Raw genomic sequence first — 26,994 nt, 5'->3', positions numbered from 1 at the left:
CAGTGCAGCACTCCCTCAGTACTGACCCACTGACAGTGCAGCACTCCCTCAGCACTGACCCTCTGACAGTGCAGCGCTCCCTCAGCACTGACCCTCTGACAGTGCAGCACTCCCTCAGTACTGACCCTCTGACAGTGCAGCACTCCCTCAGTACTGACCCTCTGACAGTTGCACTCCCTCAGTACTGACCCTCTGACAGTGCAGCGCTCCCTCAATACTGACCCTCTGACAATGCAGCGCTCCCTCAGAACTGACCCTCTGAGAGTGCAGCGCTCCCTCAGTCCTGACCCTCTGACAGTGCCGTGCTCCCCCAATACTGACGCTCTGACAGTGCAGCGTTCCCTCAGTACTGACCCTCTGACACTGCTGCACTCCATCAGTACTGATCCTCTGACAGTGCAGAACTCCTTCGGTACTGATCCTCTGACACTGCTGTGCTGCCTCAGTACTGATCCTCTTACACTGCAATGCTCCCTTAATACTGACCCTCTGACATTGTTGCACTCCCTCAGTACTGACCCTCTGACAGTGCAGCACTCCCTCAGAACTGACCCTCTGACAGTGCAGCACTCCCTCAGTACTGACCCTCTAACAGTGCAGTGCTTCCTCAGTGCTAGCCCTGTGTGCAGCCCTCTCAGTACTAACCCTCTGACAGTGTTGCACTCCCTCAGGTCTGACCCTCTGACAGTGTTGCACTCCCTCAGTCCTGATACAGCAGCTATCTACCTGGATTATGGGACTCAAGTATGAGAAAGTGGATCGGGTATCGCACCTGAATCTTTCTGACACAGGGCTGTTCGTGCTGATCATTGCGTCAGAGTTGATAAACTGACAGAAGGGATGTGGAGGGAGCTGTCAGGATATAGGTAGACAATGAACAATGGGATTTTACTGTGCTATGAGCTCTGCAAACCTGTCTGAATGTCTTTTTTTGGTTTTAACAAATAGTGACCAGCTTGGAGGCTAATTCAAATACTTTCTGTTCTTGTCATTACTGATTCGTTGTATAGACACAGCTGTCTTCCGCTCTGACCTCACCTTTCAAAGTAATTGCTTTTGTGGTTTTCCTCAGCATTTTTGTCATTTTGACATTTTTTAATCAACAATTTTGCAATTTACTGTAAAGTAATTAAAAATCAATCATCCTGAGAAAAAGAACACTCAAACAAACTCACGTACACAGATATAAACACAAACCCTCGCACTCTCAAACAAACACAGTCACGCACACAGATATAAACACAAACCCTCGCACACTCAAACAAACACAGTCACACAAACAGACATAAACACAAACCCTCGCACACTCAAACAAACACAGTCACGCACACAGATATAAACACAAACCCTCGCACACTCAAATAAACACAGTCACACAAACAGATATAAACACAAACCCTCACACCTTCAAACAAACACAGTCACGCACACAGATATAAACACAAACCCTCGCACACTCAAGCAAACACAGTCACGCACACAGATATGAACACAAACCCTCACACACTCACACTCAAACAAAGTCACAAAACAGCTATAAACACAAACCTCCTCACACTCCGCAAACAGTCACACAAACAGATATAAACACAAACCCTCACACACTCAAACAAACACAGTGATGCATACAGACATAAACACACACCCTCACACACTCAAACAAACACAGTCACGCATACAGATATAAACACACCTTCACACACAAGACCTCACACACACACGCGCGGACACGCCCTCGCACGGACACGCCCTCGCACGGACACGCCCTCGCACATGCCCTCGCACATGCCCTCACACACGCCCTTGCACATGCCCTCGCACATGCCCTCACACACGCCCTCGCACATGCCCTCACACATGCACATGCCCTCGCACGGACAGGCCCCCGCACAGGCCCCCGCACACGCCCTCGCACACGCCCTTGCACACGCCATCGCCCATGACCTCGCCCACGACCTCTTGGCGCCCACGACCTCACAGGTGCCCACGCCCTCGCAGACGCCCACGGTCTAGCACATGCCCATGCCCTCGGCCACGCCCTCGCCCATGCTCACGCCCTCGCACACGCCCAGGCCCTCGCACACGCCCATGCCCATGCTCACGCCCTCGCACACGCCCAGGCCCTCGCACACGCCCATGCCCATGCACACACCCTCGCACACGCCCATGCCCTTGCACGCCCACGCCTTCGCACATGCCTATGCACACGCCCACACCCTCACACACGCCATCGCACATGCCATTGCACACGCCCTCGCACACGCCCATGCCCTCACAAGCCCACACCCTCAGTGATGCCCACACCCTTGGCCACACCCTCACCCACGCCCTCGCACAAGCCCACGCCCTCGCACAAGCCCACGCCCTCGCAAAGCCCATGCCCTCACAAGCCCACGCACACGCCGTCGCACATGCATGCCTCGCACACGCCCACGCCCTCGCAGGCGCCCTCGCACACACCCACGTCCTCGCACATGCCCACACCTTCGCACACGCTCTCGCCTTCGTACTCGCCCATGCCCTCGCTCACGCCCTCGCCCACGCCCTCGCACACGCCCACGCCCTTACACGCCCTCGCACATGCCAGTGCCCTTGCACATTCCCACGCCCTCGCACATGCCCTCGCACACGCCCACGCCCTCGCTCACGCCCTCGCCCACGCCCTCGCACACGCCCACGCCCTTACACGCCCTCGCACATGCCAGTGCCCTCGCACATTCCCACGCCCTCGCACATGCCCTCGCACACGCCCACGCCCTCGCACACGCCCTCGCCCACACCCTCGCCCCGCCCTCGCACACACCCTCGCACACACCCACGTCCTCGCACATGCCCACACCTTCGCACACGCTCTCGCCTTCGTACTCGCCCATGCCCTCGCACACGCCCACGCCCTCGCTCACGCCCTCGCCCACGCCCTCGCACACGCCCACGCCCTTACACGCCCTCGCACATGCCAGTGCCCTCGCACATTCCCACGCCCTCGCACATGCCCTCGCACACGCCCACGCCCTCGCACATGCCCTCGCACACGCACACGCCCTCGCACACGCCCACACCCTCGCCCACACCCTCGCACACGCCCACGCCATCGCCCACTCCCTCGCACATGCCCACTCCCTCGCACACGCCCACACCCTCGCACGCGCCCACATCCTCGCACACGGCCACGCCTTCGCACACACCCATGCCCTCGCACATGCCCACGCACACGCCCTCACCCACGCACACGCCCTCGCCCATGCCCTCGCACACGCCCATGCCCTCGCCCACTCCCTCGCACACGCCCTCGCACACGCCCTCGCACACGCCTTCGCACACGCCCACATCCTCGCACACGCCCACGCCCTCGCACACGCCCACTCACACGCCCATGCCTCGCACACGCCCATGCCCTCGCACATTCCCTCGCACACGCCCATGCCCTCGCAGACGCCCATGCCCTCACACACGCCCTCGCACACGCCCTCGTACAAGCCCATGCCCTCACAATCCCACGCCCTCACACGCACACGCCCTCATGCCCACACACGCCTCACATACACACCTACACGCGCACACGCCCTCACATACCCTCACACACACGCCCTCACATACACACACGCCCTCACACACACACACACACATGCCCTCACACACACTCGCGTCCTGACGCTAATGCCCTCGTGCGCGCCCTCATGTGCCCTCACACGCGCCATTGCACGCACGCCCTCGCACACGCGCATTCTCACACACGCCCTCACTCACTCTTTCTCTCCCACACACACAATCACTCACTCACGCACACACCTTGATATACCGGCCCACTCACCGGCCCACTCACCGGCCCGCTCACCGACCCGCTCACCGGCCCGCTCACCGACCCGCTCACCGGCCTGCTCACCGGCCCGCTCACCGACCCGCTCACCGACCCGCTCACCGACCCGCTCACCGGCCCGCTCACCGACCCGCTCACCGACCAGCTCACCGGCCCGCTCACCGACCCGCTCACCGGCCCGCTCACCGGCCCGCTCACCGACCCGCTCACCGGCCCGCTCACCGGCCCGCTCACCGGCCCGCTCACCGGCCCGCTCACCGACCCGCTCACCGGCCCGCTCACCCACCTGCTCACCGACCCACTCACCCGCGCACTCACCGACCCGCTCACCGGCCCGCTCACCGACCCGCTCAACGGCCCGCTCACCGACCCGCTCACCGGCCCGCTCACCGACCCGCTCACCGGCCTGCTCACCGGCCCGCTCACCGACCCGCTCACCGGCCCACTCACCGGCCTGCTCACCGGCCCGCTCACCGGCCCGCTCACCGACCCGCTCACCGGCCTGCTCACCGGCCCGCTCACCGACCCGCTCACCGGCCCACTCACCGGCCCGCTCACCGACCCGCTCACCGGCCCGCTCACCGGCCCGCTCACCGGCCCGCTCACCGGCCCGCTCACCGGCCCGCTCACCGGCCCGCTCACCGGCCCGCTCACCGACCCGCTCATCGACCCGCTCACCGGCCCGCTCACCGGCCCGCTCACCGGCCCGCTCACCGGCCCGCTCACCGGCCCGCTCACCCACCTGCTCACCGACCCACTCACCCGCGCGCTCACCGACCCGCTCACCGGCCCGCTCACCGGCCCGCTCACCGACCCGCTCACCGGCCCGCTCACCGGCCCGCTCACCGGCCCGCTCACCGGCCCGCTCACCGACCCGCTCAACGGCCCGCTCACCGACCCGCTCACCGGCCCGCTCACCGACCCGCTCACCGGCCTGCTCACCGGCCCGCTCACCGACCCGCTCACCGGCCCACTCACCGGCCTGCTCACCGGCCCGCTCACCGGCCCGCTCACCGACCCGCTCACCGGCCTGCTCACCGGCCCGCTCACCGACCCGCTCACCGGCCCACTCACCGGCCCGCTCACCGACCCGCTCACCGGCCCGCTCACCGGCCCGCTCACCGGCCCGCTCACCGGCCCGCTCACCGGCCCGCTCACCGGCCCGCTCACCGGCCCGCTCACCGACCCGCTCATCGACCCGCTCACCGGCCCGCTCACCGGCCCGCTCACCGGCCCGCTCACCGGCCCGCTCACCGGCCCGCTCACCCACCTGCTCACCGACCCACTCACCCGCGCGCTCACCCGCCCGCTCACCGGCCCGCTCACCGGCCCGCTCACCGGCCCGCTCACCGACCCGCTCACCGACCCGCTCACCGGCCCGCTCACCGGCCCGCTCACCGGCCCGCTCACCGGCCCGCTCACCGGCCCGCTCACCCACCTGCTCACCGACCCACTCACCCGCGCGCTCACCCGCCCGCTCACCGGCCCGCTCACCGGCCCGCTCACTGGCCCGCTCACCGACCCGCTCACCGGCCCGCTCACCGGATCGCTCACCGGACCGCTCACCGACCAGCTCACCGGCCCGCTCACCGACCCGCTCACCGGCCCGCTCACCGACCCACTCACCGACCAGCTCACCGGCCCGCTCACCGACCCGCTCACCGGCCCGCTCACCGACCCACTCACCGACCCGCTCACCGGCCCGCTCACCGGCCCACTCACCGACCCGCTCACCGGCCTGCTCACCGGCCCGCTCACCGACCCGCTCACCGGCCCACTCACCGGCCCGCTCACCGACCCGCTCACCGGCCCGCTCACCGGCCCGCTCACCGGCCCGCTCACCGACCCGCTCACCAGCCCGCTCACCGGCCCGCTCACCGGCCCGCTCACCGGCCCGCTCACCGGCCCGCTCACCCACCTGCTCACCGACCCACTCACCCGCGCACTCACCCGCCCGCTCACCGGCCCGCTCACCGGCCCGCTCACCGGCCCGCTCACCGACCCGCTCACCGGCCCGCTCACCGGCCCGCTCACCGGACCGCTCACCGACCAGCTCACCAGCCCGCTCACCGACCCGCTCACCGGCCCGCTCACCGACCCGCTCACCGACCCGCTCACCGGCCCGCTCACCGACCCGCTCACCGGCCCGCTCACCGACCCGCTCACCGGCCCGCTCACCGGCCCGCACACCGGCCCGCTCACCGACCCGCTCACCCGCCCGCTCACCGGCCCGCTCACCGGCCCGCTCACCGGCCCGCTCACCGGCCCGCTCACCGACCCGCTCACCGTCCCGCTCACCGGCCCGCTCACCGGCCCGCTCACCGGCCCGCTCACCGGCCCGCTCACCGGCCCGCTCACCGGCCCGCTCACCGGCCCGCTCACCGACCCGCTCAACGGCCCGCTCACCGGCCCGCTCACCGGCCCGCTCACCGACCCGCTCACCGGCCCGCTCACCGACCCGCTCACCGACCCGCTCACCGGCCCGCTCACCGACCCGCTCACCGGCCCGCTCACCGGCCCGCTCACCGACCCGCTCACCGGCCCGCTCACCGACCCGCTCACCGGCCCGCTCACCGACCCGCTCACCGGCCCGCTCACCGACCCGCTCACCGGCCCACTCACCGACCCGCTCACAGGCCCGCTCACCGACCCGCTCACCGGCCCGCTCACCGGCCCGCTCACCGACCCGCTCACAGGCCCGCTCACCGACCCGCTCACCGACCGCTCACCGACCCGCTCACCGGCCCGCTCACCGACCCGCTCACAGGCCCGCTCACCGACCCGCTCACCGACCCGCTCACCGACCCGCTCACCCGCCCGCTCACCGACCCGCTCACCGGCCCGCTCACCGACCCGCTCACCGGCCCGCTCACCGACCCGCTCACCGACCCGCTCACCGGCCCGCTCACCGACCCGCTCACCGGCCCGCTCACCGACCCGCTCACCGGCCCGCTCACCGGCCCGCTCACCGACCCGCTCACCGACCCGCTCACCCACCCGCTCACCGACCCGCTCACCGGCCCGCTCACGAGCCCGCTCACCAACCCGCTCACCCGCCCGCTCACCGGCCCGCTCACCGACCCGCTCACCGACCCACTCACCGGCCCGCTCACCCACCCACTCACCGACCCGCTCACCGACCCGCTCACCGACCCACTCACCGACCCGCTCACCGACCCACTCATCGACCCGCTCACCCGCCCGCTCACCGGCCCGCTCACCGACCCGCTCACCGAACCACTCACCGGCCCGCTCACCCACCCACTCACCGACCCGCTCACCGACCCACTCACCGGCCCGCTCACCGACCCGCTCACCCGCCCGCTCACCGGCCCGCTCACCGGCCCGCTCACCGACCCACTCACCGGCCCGCTCACCCACCCGCTCACCCGCCCGCTCACCGACCCGCTCACCGACCCGCTCACCGGCCCGCTCATCGACCCGCTCACCGGCCCGCTCACCGACCCGCTCACCGGCCCGCTCACCGGCCCGCTCACCGACCCGCTCACCGACCCGCTCACCGGCCCGCTCACCGACCCGCTCACCGACCCGCTCACCGGCCCGCTCACCGGCCCGCTCACCGGCCCGCTCACCGGCCTGCTCACCGGCCCGCTCACCGACCCGCTCACCGGCCTGCTCACCGGCCCGCTCACCGACCCGCTCACCGGCCTGCTCACCGGCCCGCTCACCGGCCCGCTCACCGGCCCGCTCACCGACCCGCTCACCGGCCCGCTCACCAACCCGCTCACCGGCCCGCTCACCGGCCCGCTCACCGGCCCGCTCACCGGCCCGCTCACCCGCCCGCTCACCCGCCCGCTCACCGGCCCGCTCACCGGCCCGCTCACCGGCCTGCTCACCGGCCCACTCACTGGCCCGCTCACCGACCCGCTCACCGACCCACTCACCGGCCCGCTCACCAACCCACTCACCGGCCCGCTCACCGACCCGCTCACCCGCCCGCTCACCGGCCCGCTCACCGGCCCGCTCACCGACCCACTCACCGGCCCGCTCACCCACCCGCTCACCCGCCCGCTCACCGGCCCGCTCACCGACCCGCTCAACGGCCCGCTCACCGGCCCGCTCATCGACCCACTCACCGGCCCACTCACCGACCCGCTCACCGGCCCGCTCATCGACCCGCTCACCGGCCCGCTCATCGACCCGCTCACCGGCCTGCTCACCGGCCCGCTCACCGACCCGCTCACCGGCCTGCTCACCGGCCCGCTCACCGGCCTGCTCACCGACCCGCTCACCGACCCGCTCACCGGCCCGCTCACCGGCCCGCTCACCGACCCGCTCACCGGCCCGCTCACCGGCCCGCTCACCGGCCTGCTCACCGACCCGCTCACCGGCCCGCTCACCGGCCCGCTCACCTACCCGCTCACCGGCCCGCTCACCAACCCGCTCACCGGCCCGCTCACCGGCACGCTCACCGGCCCGCTCACCCGCCCGCTCACCGACCCGCTCACCGGCCCGCTCACCGGCCTGCTCACCGGCCCACTCACCGGCCCGCTCACCGACCCGCTCACCGACCCGCTCACCGACCCGCTCACCGGCCCGCTCACCGACCCGCTCACCGGCCTGCTCACCGACCCACTCGGCATATATAACGGTAGCTGGTGAATAGGTTTTTTGAGGGCATAGAGGATAGTTGTGGGCGGATCGTGGGGAGGCCCGCGAGTAATGTCCACGTGTTCTGGGAATGCCCGAAGCTGAGGAGAGTCTGGCAGGGCTTTTTGGACGTAATGTCCGAGGTGTTGGGGGTAAAGGTGGCCCCGAATCCAGAGGTAGCGATATTTTGGGTGTCGGAAGACCCGGGATACAGTGGGTGAGGTTGGCCGATGTTTTGGCCTTTGTCTCCCTGATAGCCCGGAGACGAATGTTACTTGGATGGATGGTCTCGGAGCCGCTGAATGCGGGGCTGTGGGTGAGCGACCTGGCAGAATTCCTGAGACTGGCGAAGATCAAGTTCCTCTTGAGGGGGTCGATTGATGGGTTCGCTCGGAGATGGAAGCCATTCATTGACTTCTTTAAGGAGGATTGAGGTGTCAGCGGAGGGGGAGGGGGTGGGTTAAAATGGGGAAGGCAGGGCAGGTGGAGAGGGCATGATTGGGGAGCAGGGGAGGGGGGGGGGTTGATTATTTATAATGTTATGTAGTTTTACTTCTGCTTCGGTTTTTAATGTAAATGCCTGAATAAAATATTTTTTAAAAGACTAAACAACGTCCGTAGCATAAAGAAAAGGTGATCAGGGCTGCTTGGCCGTATCTGGGGTCCTGCTGTTGTGCAGATTGGCTGCCACATCTGCCACGATCGCCCACAGCGAGGAGCTGCATTTTCAGATCGGTGCTCCACTGGCTTGAGAAGCCTTTGGGACGGCTCCCGAGGTTGAGGGAGGTGCCATGGAAACGCAATTTCCCTTATTCCAGTCCACATCCTCCCTTATTTCTCTCTGAACTCTGTGGGGTTTGGCCTCCCCCTGAGACCGCCCAATATTCCGTCTTTGTGCCCGAGCTAACCTCCCCATCCCTCTCATGACAGCCTTGCTTGCTGGGCGTGGCACCAGCTTAAAATAGGTTCAAAGCAACAACAAAAAAAAGAAAGCATCAAATAAGCTGCCCCACTTCCTTTTCTTCCCTTCTGAAGGTGGTTCTGGTTTTTAATAATAGATCTGAGGTTTTGAGACTCAGTTTGATATTAATAAAATGGTCCCGTTGCTTGGTAATCCCCCAGAATTACTCAGCCACATTGGCCAGTCTGACTCTCACCATGTTGTTCTTTTTTCCTTTTCTTCTCTGTCGCCCAGGTTACACGCCCCTCCATGTCGCCATCAACAGTCGCAACAAAGGGATTGCCACGCACTTACTGGATCAGGGGGCCGATGTCGATGCCGTGGTAAGGCTACCTTCGAGTCCCTGTCCCCCCAACTGCCCCTCCCAGCCCCGGTCTTGCCATGCGTCTCCGCCGCGCCCCCTGCGTCAGTGGCAGCCAACATGTCCAATCCCAGGGGTGATGTAGGTCGGAGGGGATATTCCGCCGCGGGCAGGGAAGGGGATTTTATGATCCGAGTCTCTTTTCTTAACTTTGTTTTGCTCTCGGGAGGTGGATGGCCGCCCATCCCCCGGCAAGGCTGGCATTGCCCCTCGAGAAGATGATGATAAGCTGCCTTCTTGAACTGCTGCAGTCCCTGGAGTGTAGATACACCCACTGTGCAGTAGGGACGAAGTTCCAGGATTTTGACCCAGCGACAATGAAGGGAATGGCCGACATATTTCCAAGTCAGGATGGTAAATGACTTGGAGGAGAATCTCCCATGTATCTGCTATCCTTGTCCTTCTAACTGGTAATTGCGGAGGATTTGGAAGGTGCTGTCCAAGGAGCTCCTGCAGTGCATCTTGTAGATGGTCCACACGGCCGCCACTGTGCGTCGGTGGTGGAGGGATTGAATGTTTGTGGACATGGTGCTAATCAAACGGGTTGCTTTCTCCTGGATTGTGTTGAGCTTCTTGAGTGTTGTTGGAGCTGCACTCATCCAGGCAAGTGGAGAGTATTCCATTACACTCCTGACTTGTGCCTTGGAGATGGTGGGCAGGCTTTCGGGAGTCAGGAAGTGAGTTACTCACCACAGGATTCCTACCCTCTGACCAGCTCTTGTAGCCACAGTATTAATATGGCTGATCCCATTCAAATTCTGGTCAATAGTAACCCCCCAGGATGTTGATAATGGTGATTCATTGATGGTAATGCCATTGAATAGAGATGGTTTGATTCGGTCTTGTTAGATTTGTCACTGCCTGGCACTTGGGTGGAACGAATGTTACTTGTTACTTGTCAACACAGGTGGGTTAGGAACGATCTAATTTTGTTCTCTCAAGGCCTCAAGCAATTTGTTTCATTAAAATATGTCTTGAATGTTTCTCGCAGGACATTAAGAGTGGGCGGACACCTTTAGTACATGCGGCAGAGAGTAACTACATGGACATGGTGAATCTGTTACTCGAGGTAAAAGTCTATCAACACTGAAAATATTTAAGCGGGGACCTTGCCAACTAGGGTTAGATGACTTTGTTCATTGTTAGGGGAGCAAGGAGAATGGAATAGTTGCCTAAAAGAGTATAAATATAACACTGAAGGAAGACCTCAGAAGCAAGGTTTGTCTCAGTTCATCTGCTGTGGAGACCCTCATCCAAAGCTTTGTTACCTGGAGACTTGACTGTCCCAGTGGCTCCTGGCAGCTCTCCCACATTCAACCCTCCAGAAACTCCAGCTCATTTGAAACTCGTCTACCAGCTCTCTTGCCTCACTGTGAGTCCTGATACCCTATCCCCCCCCCCTACCCCCACGGTGCACTCTGACCGACACTGGCTCCCACTCAGGTAAAAACACGATTTTCAAATTTGCACCCTTGTTTTCAAATTGTTCCATGACCTTTCCCTCTGCCTATCTCTGTAACTTCATTACAACCTCCTTATCCCTGTAACAATCCTACGAACCCCCCTATCTCTGTAACGTCGCTACAACCCTCCATATCTCTGTAACTTCATTCCAACCTCTTTATCCTTGTATCAATCCTACAAACCCCCCTATCTCTGTAACGACGCTACAAACCTCCATATCTCTGTAACTTCATTACAACCTCTTTATCCCTGTAAAAATCCTACAAACCTCCCTATCTCTATAACGTCGCTACAACCCTCCCTATCTCTGTAACTTCATTACAACCTCCTTATCCCTGTAACCATCCTACAAACCCCCCTATCTCTGTAACGTCTCTACAACCCTCCCTATCTCTGTAACTTCATTACAACCTCCTTATCCCTGTAACCATCCTACAAACCCCCCTATCTCTGTAACGTCGCTACAACCCTCCCTATCTCTGTAACTTCATTACAACCTCCTTATCCCTGTAACCATCCTACAAACCCCCCTATCTCTGTAACGTCGCTACAACCCTCCCTATCTCTGTAACTTCATTACAACCTCCTTATCCCTGTAACCATCCTACAGATCCTCCTATCTCTATAATGTCGCTACAACCCTGCCTATCTCTGTAACTTCATTACAACCTCCTTATCATTGTAACCATCCTAGAAACCCCCCTATCTCTATAACGTCGCTACAATCCTCCCTATCTCTGTAACATCATTACAACCTCCTTATCCCTGTAACCATCCTACAAACCCCCCTATCTCTATAACGGCGCTACAACCCTCCCTACCTCTATAACTTCATTACAACCTCCTTATCCCTGTAACCATCCTACAAACCTCCCTATCTCTATAACGTTGCTACAACCCTGCCTATCTCTGTAACGTTGCTGCAATCCTACCTGACTCTGGAACCTACCTAAAACCCTTCCTATCTCTGTAACTTCCTCCAGCCCCTACAACTCTCCCTATTTCTGTGACCTACTCCAGTCCTGACAACTCTCTCTATTTATGTGACCTCCTCCAGTCCCGACAACTCTCCCTATTTCTGTGACCTCCTTCAGCCCCTACAACCCACCCTGGGTGCAATTCTCCCAAAAGGGAACCAAGTTCCTAGCGAGCACACTTAGCCATGTGTTTAACACCGTTCGCAGTGCCACGAAACACATATCACCCGCGTTGAATAAAGGGCCTGAACGGGGAACGTGCGGCTGAGCCGCACATAGCCCAGTTTTGTACAGTGGGGAGTTCCGCTCGCCGGACCTCCCCAGAACAGTGAGAGATTGGAACACATTCCCCCTCCACCCAACCCCAACACCCACGCCAGGCAACACCGGCCCGATTGCGCACGCGTCAAAAGAATGCCAATTGGCATCTTGACCCTGGCGGTGCTGTTGTCAACTGGGAGTACCACCTGGGCACCTTAACAGTGGCAGGCTGGCACCTTGGTGGCACTGCCAAGCTACCCAGGTGACACCAGCAGTGCGAGGGCATCACCCTGCCCAAAGAGCTTGCAGCTGGGGGCCTCCAATCCCCTGGAAGACCCCCACAAGTGCCATTCGGTCTGATTCCCGTTAATGGGGACCAGTACCAAACAGCACTCGCCCGAGGTCTCTGAAGCGAAGGCATTGACTCCCAAAGCTTCAGCTACCTCTGGATTCTGTAGATTAAACTAAGGCTTACTGACTCACTCTAATATGCAGATTTGCCAAAAAGTGATCCCATCCATTGCGGGTGGGATTTACATTGAAACATCGCGTGAGATTGTGTCGGATCTCGTGAGACGTGGCGAGCCGGGCAGATCCTGGGAGCGGGGTCTCCTTTCATTGGCCACGCTGCTCATGGCGAGGTGCTTTTCTGGTGCAGTGTGGCCATTGGATCATGCCCCCTATCTCTGCATCCTCCTCCAGCCCCTACAACTCTCCCTCTCTCTGCATCCTCCTCCAACCCCTGCAACTCTCCCTATCTCTGTAACCTCCTCCAACTCAGACAACTCTCCCTATCTCTGTCGCCTCCTCCAACATATACAACTCTCCCTATCTCTGCATCCTCCTCCAACCCCTACAACTCTCCCTATCTCTGTAACCTCCTCCAACATATACAACTCTCCCTATCTCTGCATCCACCTCCAACCCCTACAACTCTCCCTATCTCTGTAACCTCCTCCAACCCTGACAACTCTCCCTATTTCTGTAACCTCCTCCAACATATACAACTCTCCCTATCTCTGCATCCACCTCCAACCCCTACAACTCTCCCTATCTCTGTAACCTCCTCCAACCCTGACAACTCTCCCTATCTCTGTAACCTCCTCCAACATATACAACTCTCCCTATCTCTGCATCCACCTCCAACCCCTACAACTCTCCCTATCTCTGTAACCTCCTCCAACCCTGACAACTCTCCCTATTTCTGTAACCTCCGCCAGCCCTTATAACTCTCCCCATCTCTGGAACCTCCTCCAGCTGCTACATCCTCTCTAACTCTGTAACCTCCTCTAGTCCCTACAAACTCCCTATCGCTGTAACCTCCTCCAGCCCCTCCAACCCTCCCAGTCTCTGTGATATACCATCAATTCACTGCGAGACTATGAGAACGAGTGAACATAAGGCTTTATTATCCAGGAACTTGCCTGCCAATGTCTACTGTACAAATGAGTGCCGCCCACAGGTGGCAGGTCTATATATCGCCCCGGGGGCCGGAGTCAGAGGCAGAGCCCCCGAGGTTCTAGTACAATACCTGGAAGTAGATCATATTACCATTTCCTGGCCATAGGTCACAGTACTATACAGACTCATATTCAGGTGAATACATTCACCACACTCTGTAACCGTCTCCAGCTCCTACAACCCTCCCTATCTATGTAACCTCTTGCAGTCCCTACAACCCACCCTACGTCTGTGGCCTCCTCCAACCCCTACAACACTCCCTATCTCTGTAACCTCCTCCAACCCTTCCAATTCTCCACAATCTCAGTCCTCCTTCAATTCCGGCCCCTTGAATATCCCACGATTCCAAAATTGGTGGACGTGCCTTCAGCTGCCTGGCTGGCCCAAAGATCTGGGGTTCCTTCCCTAAACCTCTCCACTTCTCTCTCTCTCCCTCTCTCTCTCCTTTCAGATTTCTTTGACCGAGCTTTTGGTCACCTAGCCCAAATGTCGCCTCATGAGGCTCAGGGTTAATCTGCTTTTTAATCGGTCCTGAGGCTCCTTGGGACTTTTAAAAATGTGAATGGTGCTCGATAAGTGGTGGTTAAATTGTTGTCATGGCACCAGAGTCATCCTCCATTCCCGGCCACACGTCAGTTTTGGACTTTGGCCGACTTGAGCAGTGACACATGTCCGGTTCTCCTCCTGACCCCAGGTCAAAGTTGTCAAGTGGAGGACCAACAGCGATTGGTCAATGAAAGCAGGCCAATGGGCCGCAGACCCTCTTTTTCCCCAGAGTCTCCGCAAAGGAGGGACAAGAGGTTTAGGCCTGAGGCCCAGCCTGACTAGAGGGGCTCGACTAGAGTGCTGCACCAAATTTATCACGTTTCATTGCGTGGTGGGTTGCGCCCATGTCCGAAGAGATTGCTTCATGACACTTGGCTGATGAAGGTGTCAGCCATTTATCATCAAAATTGGCAGAAATAGCATAAATATCTTGCCTTCTGGCAACGGTCGGAGGACTCCCACTGTCACCGTGAGCTGATTTCCCTTGGCAACAGATTTGCTGACAAGGGGTAGTAAGACATTTATGTCACTTGGTTGACATTTCATCTGAAAAACTACGCCTCTAACACTGCAACACTCCCTCAGTACTGACCCTCTGACAGTGCAGCACTCCCTTAGTACTGATCCTCTGACAGTGCAGCACTCCCTCAGTACTGACCCTCTGACAGTGCAGCACTCCCTCAGTACTGACCCTCTGTCAGTGCAGCACTCCCTCAGTACTGACCCTCTGACAGTGCAGCACTCCCTCAGTACTGACCCTCTGACAGTGCAGCACTCCCTCAGTACTGACCCTCTGACAGTGCAGCACTCCCTCAGTACTGACCCTCAGACAGTGCACACTCCCTCAGTACTGACCCTCAGACAGTGCACACTCCCTCAGTACTGACCCTCTGACAGATGTTGAGAGATGGAGAGAGGGAGCGGGAGATGGAGAGAGGGAGATAGAGAGAGAGAAAACTAGAAATAGAGTGCGAGGGAGTGGGAGATACAGAGAGAGATGCAGAAAAAGAGAAAGATAGAGAGTTACTCACTGGACAATTCTCACTCCAATTGGACTTGCTGTCAGCTCACAACCATGTTGTTACTCTTTGCTTCCAGCATGGGGCCAATGTGAATCTACAGACGTACTCTGGAAACACGGCCTTGCACTCCTCGAGTGGCCGGGGCTTAATGGAAATTGTCAAGGTCCTCCTGAAAAACGGGGCCGACAGCAGCATCAAAAACTGTCACAATGACACCTCCCTGATGGTTGCCAAGAACAAGAAGGTAGGTGAGGTGTGGGAAGGACGAGGATCTTTGGAATTTGTCACCCCAGACAGTTGTGGGTTCTTATGGTTTTGAGGATCTTCAAGACTAAGGCCCCTAGGAGAAGGGTAGGGAAAGTGGAGAGATAGCAGTCTGCTGGTAATGTCACGGGTCTCGGCATCCTGAAGCCCAGGCTAATGCTTTGAGGGACACAGGTTCACATCCCACCATGGCAGCTGGTGGTGGTTGTCATAATATACACCAGTATATTATGGTGCAGACACACACACACACACTGATAGACACACAGTGGGGCCAATCAGCATACACAACACCGCAGCCAATCACCAGTGAGAGCACACGCACTATAAAGACTGGGGACAGGAGAGTTCCCGCTCACTCTAGTGGCAGCCAGCTCGGAGCACAGAGCTCACAGCCTGCAACACAGACAATCACCATGTGCTGAGTGCATCACCTGGTTAGGACTAGGCAAGGGTCAACAGTTAAAGCTGGTATTGCATTTACCCACAGTTCAAGTATGTTAATATAGTTAACCTTATAATAAAATAGAGTTGCACCACTTCCAGTGTTGGTGACCTGTTTGTGATCCAGAACATCCAACACATCATGGTACATGGAGTGGTTGCGTACTAGCACCTCTGAGACCCACCTGCAACTAATCAGCATTCCGGCATCCTGAAGTATGGAGAACATCAACCCGCCGCCGCCACTCCGCATCACCGGCAATCACGGGGTCAATTGGAAGATTTTTAAACAGCGCTTCCAGCTCTTCCTCGAAGCCACGGACAGGGAGAACGCCTCGGACACCAGGAAGATTGCTCTACACTGCTCCACGGCCGGGCAACACGCCATCCACATCTTCAACTCCCTCACATTCGCAGACGACGAGGACAAGACAAAGTACAAGACGGTTCTCCTCAAATTCGATACCCACTTCAGCACAGAGGTCAATGAAAGCTTCGAAAGATACCTGTTCCAGCAGCGCTTGCAGGGTAAGGACGAGCCTTTCCAATCCTTTTTAACACACCTCCGCATCCTTGCGCAGTCCTGTGGCTATGGGCCCACCTCCGACTCCATGATACGCGACCAGATCGTATTTGGTGTTCTGTCGGACTCCCTGCGTCAGCATCTCCACAAAATTAAGCAACTCACCCTAGCGACTGCCATCGAGCCATGTGTCCTGCATGAAAATGCCACCAGCCGGTACTCCCACATACAGGCGGCTAAAACGGCGCGGCAAGGTCCCCACGAGGCAGAACGGGTCCAAACAATTGAACACCTCCAAGGCTGCAGCCTGGATGAGAGCGGCCATTTTGAGTGCTTTTCGTGGCCTCCCGCACTTGTACGCGCCAAACGAGGGGATGGTGACGTGGAGGAATGTGATGCACAGGTGCACACCATGCAGGACCGCACCATGCATGCGTGGTGGTGCAACGAGCATACTGACGTCACGACGTGCGGCAACTGTGGCTCCGCCCATTTAAAGCGGCAATGTCCTGCAAAATCGCGACAATGCCTACGATGTGGCAGACTTGGCCACTATGCTGCCTGCTGTCGAGCAGCTCAGCCTGCCAATTTGCATGGCTTCAGCCAGGTTCGCAGGAACGTTCGGACAATTCAACCCACGATCACCGAGTCCGATTCCGACTTCCCGCAGATCAGTGACACCGAGGACCTGAGGGAACCTTTTTGGGTCACTGTTATAACAAAGAACAGGCTGTCCCCGAATCAAAACCACCAGCCGCTGTTGGTGCACCGCATTGATCCAGACGACGAGTGGTGTGCCACCCTGATGGTCAACCAGAATTCATCGCCCACCTCAGAGACTTGACTTATGAGTTTTACAATGTTGGACACTTTGATCTGCTCTGTTATCCTGTTTCATCGTTCCAGTAGTTTGTATATAATGTTCATTTCATTGTTGGTGTGACACCCCATTTCTCTGCACCAGACACCTTCCCGTGTAAATAGATTAGCCTCATGTACATCGTCATGTAAATAACTCGCACACACATAGTCAAGTACATTCACTACACGATATTTATTGTCACGCAGGCACATGTTCTATCTATAAAAGGGGGGATGTCATAATACACACCAGTATATTATGGTGCAGACACACACACACACATTGATGGACATGCAGTGGGACCAATCAGCATACACAACACCACAGCCAATCACCAGTGAGAGCACACGCACTATAAAGACAGGGGACAGGAGAGTTCCCGTTCATTCAAGTAACAGCCAGCTCGGAGCACAGAGCTCACTGCCTGCTACACAGACATTCACCATGTGCTGAGTGCATCACCTGGTTAGGACTAGGCAAGGGTCAACAGTGAAAGCTGGTATTGCATTTACCCACAGTTCAAGTATGTAAATATAGTTAACCTTATAATAAAATAGAGTTGCACCACTTCCAGTGTTGGTGACCTGTTTGTGATCCAGAACACCCAACACATCAGTGGGATTTAATTTCAACAAATAAAATGTGGAATTGAAAGCGAGCCTCCGTAATGGTGACCATAACAACCGTCATCGTTTGTAAAAGCCCCAACTAATGCCCCTTTCTAAAATCTGCCTTCCTTACCCGGTCTGGCCTACATGTGATTCCAGATCCACAGCAACTTGGTTGATTCCTAATGGCTCCTCTGAAATGGCCCAGTACGCCAGACAGTTCAAGGGCATTCAATGGAAACTAGGGATAGACAACAAATGCTGGCATTGTTGGCGAGGCTGACATCAAATGGACGAATAATGGGAAGTGAGTTTGAGGCACAAAATGGGCCATGGTTGTATTGAATGGTGGAGCAGGCTCCAGGGGGCGGGGGGACGGGGGTGGCATGCGGAGGGGTGGGGGGTGAATTGCCTAGTCCTGCTCCTGTCTCGGACGTTCGCTGATCATCTCCCTTTACCCAAGCCTGGAAACTGGGCCGATGTCACTGCGATTTGGAGGGAGGTGGGGGGGAACTGGGGCAGTGGGGTGGAGCGGGGGCGGGGGGAGAGCCAACAGATGTCAAGGTTCCAGTGGCTTCATGCAGCTCCCTGTGTTTCACCAGGTGATTGACATTCTGCGAGGGAAAGCGAGTCGGACCGTCGCTCAACCCTTATCCTGCCAGCGAGTGACCAGCGTGATAAAGGAATGCCCGTCTCCAAGCAGCAAGTCAAACTCGCCCCTCTCTGTGTCGCATGGTGAGTGAGAATCCAGCATCCTGGAAACCCCTTTTTCAGATGATGGAGGGGTGGCTTGATGAGTATTGGAGGCAGAGATTGGTTCAGGCCAGAGGGTGTGGAGGGGGAGAGGAGGTGGGAAGGGTAGTTGGGGCGGGTGGTTGTGGGGTGAAGTCAGATCAGGCGACTTGTGTGAAACATACACCTGGTGTGAAACATACACCTAGTCAATCAACGGCCTTCATCGAATTCTTAAAGCACAGAAGGAAGCCATTCAGCCTATTGTGCCCATGCTTGTTCTCCGCAAGAGCAGTTCACCTTGTGCCCGACCTCCACTATAAATATACCAGAATGTTGACCACAACATTAACTAGAATGTAGATCTCAATGTTAGCCAAAATATAGGCGTCACCATTATTCCAGAATGTAGGCCTCACTATTAACTAAAATGTAGACCTCACTATTACTTAGAATATGGACCTCACCATTGTCCCAGAATGTAGGCCACATTATTAACTACAATACAGGCTTCACTATTAACCAGAGTGTAGGTCTTCGTATAACCAGAATGTAGGCCACACTATTAACTTGAACTTAGGCTTCACAAGAACCAGAATGTATGCTTCCCTGTTGACCAGAGTGTAGGTCTCACTATTACCCCAGAAGTTTGGCCACATTATTCACTACGTTGTAGGTTTGACTATAACCAGAATGTAGGCCTCACTACTACCCCAGAATGTAGACTTCGGTATTAACTAGGATGTAGGTCTGACTTTTACCCCAGAATATAGACTTCACTATTGACTGGGATATAGGTCTCATTATTACCCCAGAATATCGGCTTCACTATTAACTAGAATATTGGACTGACGATGATTAGAATATAGGGTTCACTATTAACAAGAAAATAGGTCTTACCATTACCCCAGAATGTAGATCATAAGATTTTTGTTTTAAAATTTAGAGTACCCAATTCATTTTTTCCAATTAAGGGGAAATTTAGTGTGGTCAATCCACCTAGCCTGCACATATTTGGGTTGTGAGGGCAAAACCCACGCAAACATGGAGAATGTGCAAACTCCACACGGACAGTGACCCAGAGCCGGGATCGAACCTGGGACCTTGGCACATGAGGCAACAGTGCTACTGCGTCACCATGCTGCCCCCTGAATCTAGGTCAGCGATTAACTAGAATGCAGACCTCACTATTATATAGAATGTAGACCTCGTCATTATTTAGAATATAGGCCTCACCATTATCGAGAATGTAGGCCTCACAATTATCTAGAATCTAGGTCTCGTCAATATTTAGAATGTAGACCTCAGTATCTAGAATGGAGACCTCATCATTATTTAGAATGTAGGCCTCACCATTATATAGAATGCAGACGTCAGTATCTATAATGTAGGCTTCATCATTATTTAGAATGTATGCCTCACCATTATATATAATGTAGACCTCAGTATCTAGAATGTAGGCGTCATCATGATCTAGAACATAGGCTTCATCATGATCTAGAACGTAGACCTCATAGAGTCATAGATGTTACAGCATGGAAACAGGCCCTTCGGCCCAGCTTATTCATGCCGCCCAGTTTCTATCACTACGTTAGTCCCACTTGCCCACATTTGGCCCATATTCCTTGATACCCACCCTACCCATGTAACTGTCTGTTTTTTAAAAGAGAAAATTGTATCCGCCTCTGGCAACTTGTTACAGATGCTCACTACCCTCTGTGTGAAAATATTTACCCTCTGGTCTCTTTTGTATTTCTCCCCTCTCGCCTTAAACCTATGCCCTCTAGTTCTAGACTCCTCTACCTTTGGGAAAATATGTTGACTATCTCCCTTATCCATGCTCCTCATTTTATAGATCACCCCTAAGCCTTCTACACTCCAGGGAACAAAGTCCCAGTCTATCCAGCCTCTCCTTATAACTCAGACCATCAATTCCTGGTAGCATCTTCATAAATCTCTAGTTTAACAATATCCTTCCTATAATAGGGTGACCAGAACTGAACACAGTATTCCATGTGTGGTCTTACCAAAGTCTTGGACAACTTCAACAAGACGTCCCAACTCCTGTATTCAATATTCTGACCAATAAAACCGAGAATGCTGAATGGCTTCTTCACCACCCTGTCCACCTGCGACTCCACCTTCAAGGAGATCTGAACCTGTATTCCTAGATCTCTTTGTTCTGTCACTCTCCCCAATTCCCTACAATTAACTGAGTAGGTCCTGTCCTGATTTGATCTACCAAGATGCATCACCTCACATTTATCCAAATTAAACATCTGCCATTCATTGGCCCACTGGCCCAATTGGCCATCATTATTTAGAATGTATGTCTCATCAGGATCTAGATATAGACCTCAGTATCTCGAATGTAGACCTCACCATTATTTAGAATATAGGTCTCATCATTATCTAGAATGTAGACCTCAGTATCTAGAATGTAGGCTTCATCATTCTTCAGAGTGTAGATCTCAGTATCTAGAATGTAGGCCTCATTATTATCTGTAATGTTGACCTCAGAATCTAGAATGTAGACCTCATCATTATCTATAATGCAGACATCACCATTATTTAGAATGCATGTCTCATCATTATCTAGAATGTAGACCTTAGTATCTAGAATGTAGACCTTAGTATCGAAAATGTAGACCTTAGTATCGAGAATGTAGACCTCACCATTACATCGAATGTAGGCCTCATCATTATCTAGAATGTAGCCCTCATCATTATCTAGAATGTAGACCTCACCATTATCTAGAATGCAGAGCTTACCATTATCTAGAATGTAAGCCTCATCATTATCTAGAATGTAGACCTCACCATTATCTAGAATGTAGACTTCAGTATCTAAAATGTAGACCTCAGTATCTAGAATGAGACCTCAGTATCTAGAATGTGGACCTCATCATTATCTAGCATGTAGGCCTCATCATTATCTAGAATGTAGACCTCAGTATCTAGAATGTAGGCTTCATCATTCTTCAGAGTGTAGATCTCAGTATCTAGAATGTAGGCCTCATTATTATCTATATTGTGGACCTCAGAATCTAGAATGTAGACCTCATCATTATCTATAATGCAGACATCACCATTATTTAGAATGTATGTCTCATCATTATCTAGAATGTAGACCTTAGTATCTAGAATGTAGACCTTAGTATCTAGAATGTAGACCTTAGGTATCGAGAATGTAGACCTCACCATTACATAGAATGTAGGCCTCATCATTATCTAGAATGTAGGCCTCATCATTATCTAGAATGTAAACCTCAGTATCTAGAATGTTGACCTGATCATTATCTAGAATGTAGGCCTCATCATTATCTAGAATGTTGACCTCAGTATCTAGAATGCAACATCACCATTATCTAGAATGTAGACTTCACCATTATCTAGAATGTAGACCTCAGCATCTAGATTGTGGACCTCATCATTTTCTAGAATGTAGGTCTCATCATTATCTAGAATGTAGACCTCAGTATCTAGAATGTAGGCCTCACCATTATATAGAATGTAGACCTCAGTATCTAGAATGTAGACCTCAGTTTCTAGAATGTAGACCTCACCATAATCTAAAATGTAGACCTCAGTATCTAGAATGTCGATCTCACCATAATCTAAAATGTAGACCTCAGTATCTAGAATGTAGACCTCAGTATCTAGAATGTAGACCTCAGTATCTAGAATGTAGACCTCATCATTATCTAGAACATAGGCCTCATCATTATCTAGAATGTAGGCCTCATCATTATCTAGAATGTAGACTTCGGTATCTCGATTGCCGACCTCACCATTACACCATTATCTAGAATGTAGACTTCGGTATCTCGATTGCCGACCTCACCATTACACCATTATCTAGAATGTAGACCTCAGTATCTACAATGTAGACCTCAGTAACTAGAATATAGACCTCATCATTATCTAGAATATAGGCCTCATCATTATCTAGAATGTAGGCCTCATCAATATCTAGAATGTAGACCTCAGTATCTAGAAAGTAGACCTCATCATTATCTAGAATGTAGACCTCAGTATCTAGAATGTAGGCCTCATCATTATCTATAATGTAGACCTCAGAATCTAGAATGTAGACCTCATCATTATCTAGAATGTAGACCTCAGTATCTAGAATGTAGGCCTCATCATTATCTAGAATGTAGGCCTCATCATTATCTAGAATGTAGGCCTCCTCATTATCTAGAATGTAGACTTCGGTGTCTCGAATGTCGATCTCACCATTATCTAGAATGTAGACCTCAGTATCTAGAATGTAGGCCTCATCATTATCTAGAATGTAGGCCTCATCATTATCTAGAATGTAGGCCTCATCATTATCTAGAATGTAGACTTCGGTATCTCGAATGCCGACCTCACCATTATCTAGAATGTAGACCTCAGTATCTACAACGTAGACCTCAGTATCTAGAATGTAGACCTCATCATTATCTAGAATGTAGACCTCAGTATCTAGAATGTAGACCTCATCATTATCTAGAATGTAGACCTCAGTATCTAGAATGTAGGCCTCATCATTATCTAGAATGTAGACCTCAGTATCTAGAATGTAGACCTCATCATTATCTAGAATGTAGACCTCAGTATCTAGAATGTAGGCCTCGCCATTATGCAGGAAAAAACACATTGTGGGAAAAGCACAGCGGTGGGTGGGTTGCAGAAATATCAGGCAATTCTGTCAACACGTCAGTACAGTTACAATTGGCCAAATGGCATCCTTCAGTACTACGGGACCTGATGACCCTGTGGTTGGTTTATGGAATGGAGGCCCGAATGTCTGCCAGGATGCGAGTTAGTGTTCGCCTGACCCAGAAATGTGGCTGAGGGTCAATGGGTTCACATCCTTGGCAAAACGCCACTGCTCCCACACAGTGCAAAACAGGGGTGAGAACCGGTGAATTGGAGTATTGTGGCCTTGCTGTTCACACTGAGTTAAGTGCCCGAGTGGTCCTTCAACTTGCCAACACTAAATGCTGGGAATATTTAGGCAGAAGAGGGGACAGGAAATAGAAGAAGAAGGTAGGCATGAAGTTTGCAGCATGTCAAGAGGACCGCTCTGAACATCTTCATGACCATCTGGGTAAATTGACTGTGACTAACCTGACTCAATTTTTTCTCCTCCTTGTCTTGTTTGCAGTGCTGCGTTGCTCCTCACCCAGCTCCCAGCAGAAGAGATCACCACAGCACCACCTCCCACCATCCACCTTGAGCCCCCGACAAGACTCACCGTCCTACCAGTCCTCTGACAGCCAGATGTCCTCCTGCCAGAGGTCACCCCTAGCCGGTGCCACCACGAGCAGCCATCCTGGGACACCGAGGCCGGAAGGCAGACTCCTGCCCGAAGAGATGCCAGTCAGTGCACGAGAGGAGAGAGGGCAACCGACCTCTCAGTCCTACCCGTGGGAGAAGACAGACAGCTGTCAGACATCGGTTGGGACGTCAGCCACAGGACTGCCGACAGGCGCCCCTCCGGCATATCCGGTTGGGCACTGCCCGCCGGGGCACACCTTCCCTCAGATCTACAGCCAAGGACATTTGAAGCACCCATTGCTCCAAGGCGCCAGCTACCCCGTGCTCCCGTTCCACCAGCGGTACCCGGGGGCCGACGGGGCCTTCCTGAACCTCCTCAGCGCACCCCTGCCTGCCCTCGGAAACCCAGCCTTTGTGACCCATGCACCATGCCCATCTCACCGGAGCGAAAGAAGCCCTCAAGCCGGCGTCAAAGAGCGCCACACCAACCCACTGCAGGCCATGCCAATCCGGGATGGCTGGTCGACAACGCTGCACCCGCAGGGACGACCGTCTAGTCGGAACAGTGACCACGTAGACACCATGACGCATAGTGCAAATAGCAAGGGCAGAGGGGAGAGTTCAAATGGGCACCAACACTGATGAAACTGAAGAACAGTGTACTGAGTTGTAAATATAAATGGTACTGGACTTCCTCTCGACAAGCCTCTGGGGGAAAAGATGGATTTGGCTCTTGAATAGACTCCATTTTAGATGCAATGTGGATTGTGCATTCATTTTTTAAAATAAATTGTGTAAATATTCATCACCCACTTCTGGTTTCATCCAATTCAGAAACATTGGGGTGAATTCTCCGCCGGAGTGATTCTCCGTTCCACAGGCAGCACCCCGCGCGTTTCACAGCGGCATGGGGTACCTGCAATGCAAAATCCCATTGGCCAGCGGTGGGAACAGAGAATCCCGCTGCCAGCAACGGTGCGCTGCCGAGAAACTCACCGATGGGGAGGCGGAGAATTTACCCCATTGTCTCGAACATTTAAATACCAGTTTGTAAAGCGCCTGGGCACCAGAAATGGCGGGTGTTCGACCTACTCCAGAAGGAGAAATTTCTCCCCTCTCAGGCAACCTTGTGGCCATTGCAGTTACTGTCCCAGGACAGGGACAGCAGGAGGTTACATACAGAGTACAGCTGCCCTGTACACTGTCCCCATCAAACACTCCCAACACAGGGTTGAATACAGAGAAAAGCTTCCTCTACACTGTCCTCATCAAACACTCCCAGCATGGGTACAACACAGGGATTAGAGAGGGAGTAAAGCTCCCTCTAAACTGTCCTCATCAAACACTCCCAGGACAGGTACAGCACGGGGTTAGATACAGAGTAAAGCTGTTTCTACACTGTCCCCATCAAACACTCCCAGGACAGGTACAGCACAGGGTTAGATAGAGAGTAAAACTCCCTCTACACTGTCCTCATCAAACACTCCCAGGACAGGTACAGCACAGGGTTAGATAGAGAGTAAAGCTCCCTCTACACTGTCCCCATCAAACACTCCCAGGACAGGTACAGCACAGGGTTAGATAGAGAGTAAAACTCCCTCTACACTGTCCCCATCAAACACTCCCAGGACAGGTACAGCACGGGGTTAGATACAGAGTAAAGCTCCCTCTACACTGTCCCCATCAAACACTCCCAGGACAGGTACAGCACAGGGTTAGTTACAGAGTAAAGTTCCCTCGGACCACACCCCCACCCGTAACTCTGTAACCGCACCTTAGTTCCACATCTTTGGACTGTGGGAGGAAACCGGAGGAAATTCACGCACACACGGGGAGAAAGCGCAAACTCCACACAGCTGTCTGCCAAGTCCGGAATTGAACCGTGTCGCTGGTGCTGAGAGGCATCAGTGTTAACCATTGTACCATTGTGCTGCCAGACTTGCCGCCAAGCGTGCCTGGTTGTTGGCTGGAGTTTAGAATATTGAATTGCAGGTCCAATCGAGATGTACACAACATGATGTGACTTGGCCCTTTCGGATGCTGAACAAGTGCCGCCTTTGGTTTGGGAATAAAGGATGTCAGGGGATGCAGGGCAGAATCTTCAAATACGTGCCGGGGGAGATGTCAGGGACCACTTCTTCACACAATGGGGAGTAGAAATCTGAACCTTCCTGTCTCCGCCCCACACTTGGCTGGGAAGCGCTCAATCAAAATTAGTGAAAATTCAGCTTGATTGCTTTCTGTTGGGTGCACCGACAGATGTTCGGAGTGGGCCATGCGATGGACTCGACATACAGATCAGCTGGGCTCTAGATTTAATAATGGGGGATGAGGAAATGGCTGAGGAACTGAACAGGTTTTTTGGGTCGGTCTTCACAGTGGAAGACACAAATAACATGCCAGTGACTGACGGGAATGAGGCTATGACAGGTGAGGACCTTGAGAGGATTGTTATCAGTAAGGAGGTAGTGATGGGCAAACTAATGGGGCTAAAGGTAGACAAGTCTCCTGGCCCTGATGGAATGCATCCCAGAGTGCTAAAAGAGATGGCTAGGGAAATTGCAAATGCACTAGTGATAATTTACCAAAATTAAAAAGGAGGTAGGCAGAAAGCGGGTAATTATAGGCCAGTGAGCTTAACTTCGGTAGTAGGGAAGATGTTGGAATCTATCATCAAGGAAGAAATAGCGAGGCATCTGGATGGAAATTGTCCCATTGGGCAGACGCAGCATGGGTTCATAAAGGGCAGGTCGTGCCTAACTAATTTAGTGGACATTTTTGAGGACATTACCAGTGCGGTAGATTTGGATAG

General features: G+C 54.8%; 1 protein-coding gene across 2 annotated transcripts in view; it reads left to right on the top strand.

Moving 5' to 3' along the window:
• bcl3 (BCL3 transcription coactivator) overlaps positions 1–24,985 on the top strand; it is a 133,350-nt gene extending 108,365 nt beyond the window's left edge. For both annotated transcript variants that reach the window (XM_072469015.1, XM_072469016.1), the window contains exons 5-9: positions 9,624–9,712; positions 10,742–10,819; positions 15,558–15,725; positions 18,785–18,917; positions 24,070–24,985. In XM_072469015.1, the coding sequence (XP_072325116.1) occupies positions 9,624–9,712; positions 10,742–10,819; positions 15,558–15,725; positions 18,785–18,917; positions 24,070–24,824 (1,223 nt within the window). In that variant the 3' untranslated portion in view covers positions 24,825–24,985. The remainder of the gene's footprint in view (positions 1–9,623; positions 9,713–10,741; positions 10,820–15,557; positions 15,726–18,784; positions 18,918–24,069) is intronic.
• The last annotated feature ends 2,009 nt before the right edge of the window (positions 24,986–26,994 follow it).

Source organism: Scyliorhinus torazame, chromosome 12 (genome assembly GCF_047496885.1).
Source record: "Scyliorhinus torazame isolate Kashiwa2021f chromosome 12, sScyTor2.1, whole genome shotgun sequence".
NCBI lineage: Eukaryota > Metazoa > Chordata > Chondrichthyes > Carcharhiniformes > Scyliorhinidae > Scyliorhinus > Scyliorhinus torazame.
The sequence above is the reverse complement of the archived record's forward strand: the minus strand, read 5'-3'. Positions and strand labels throughout refer to the sequence as shown.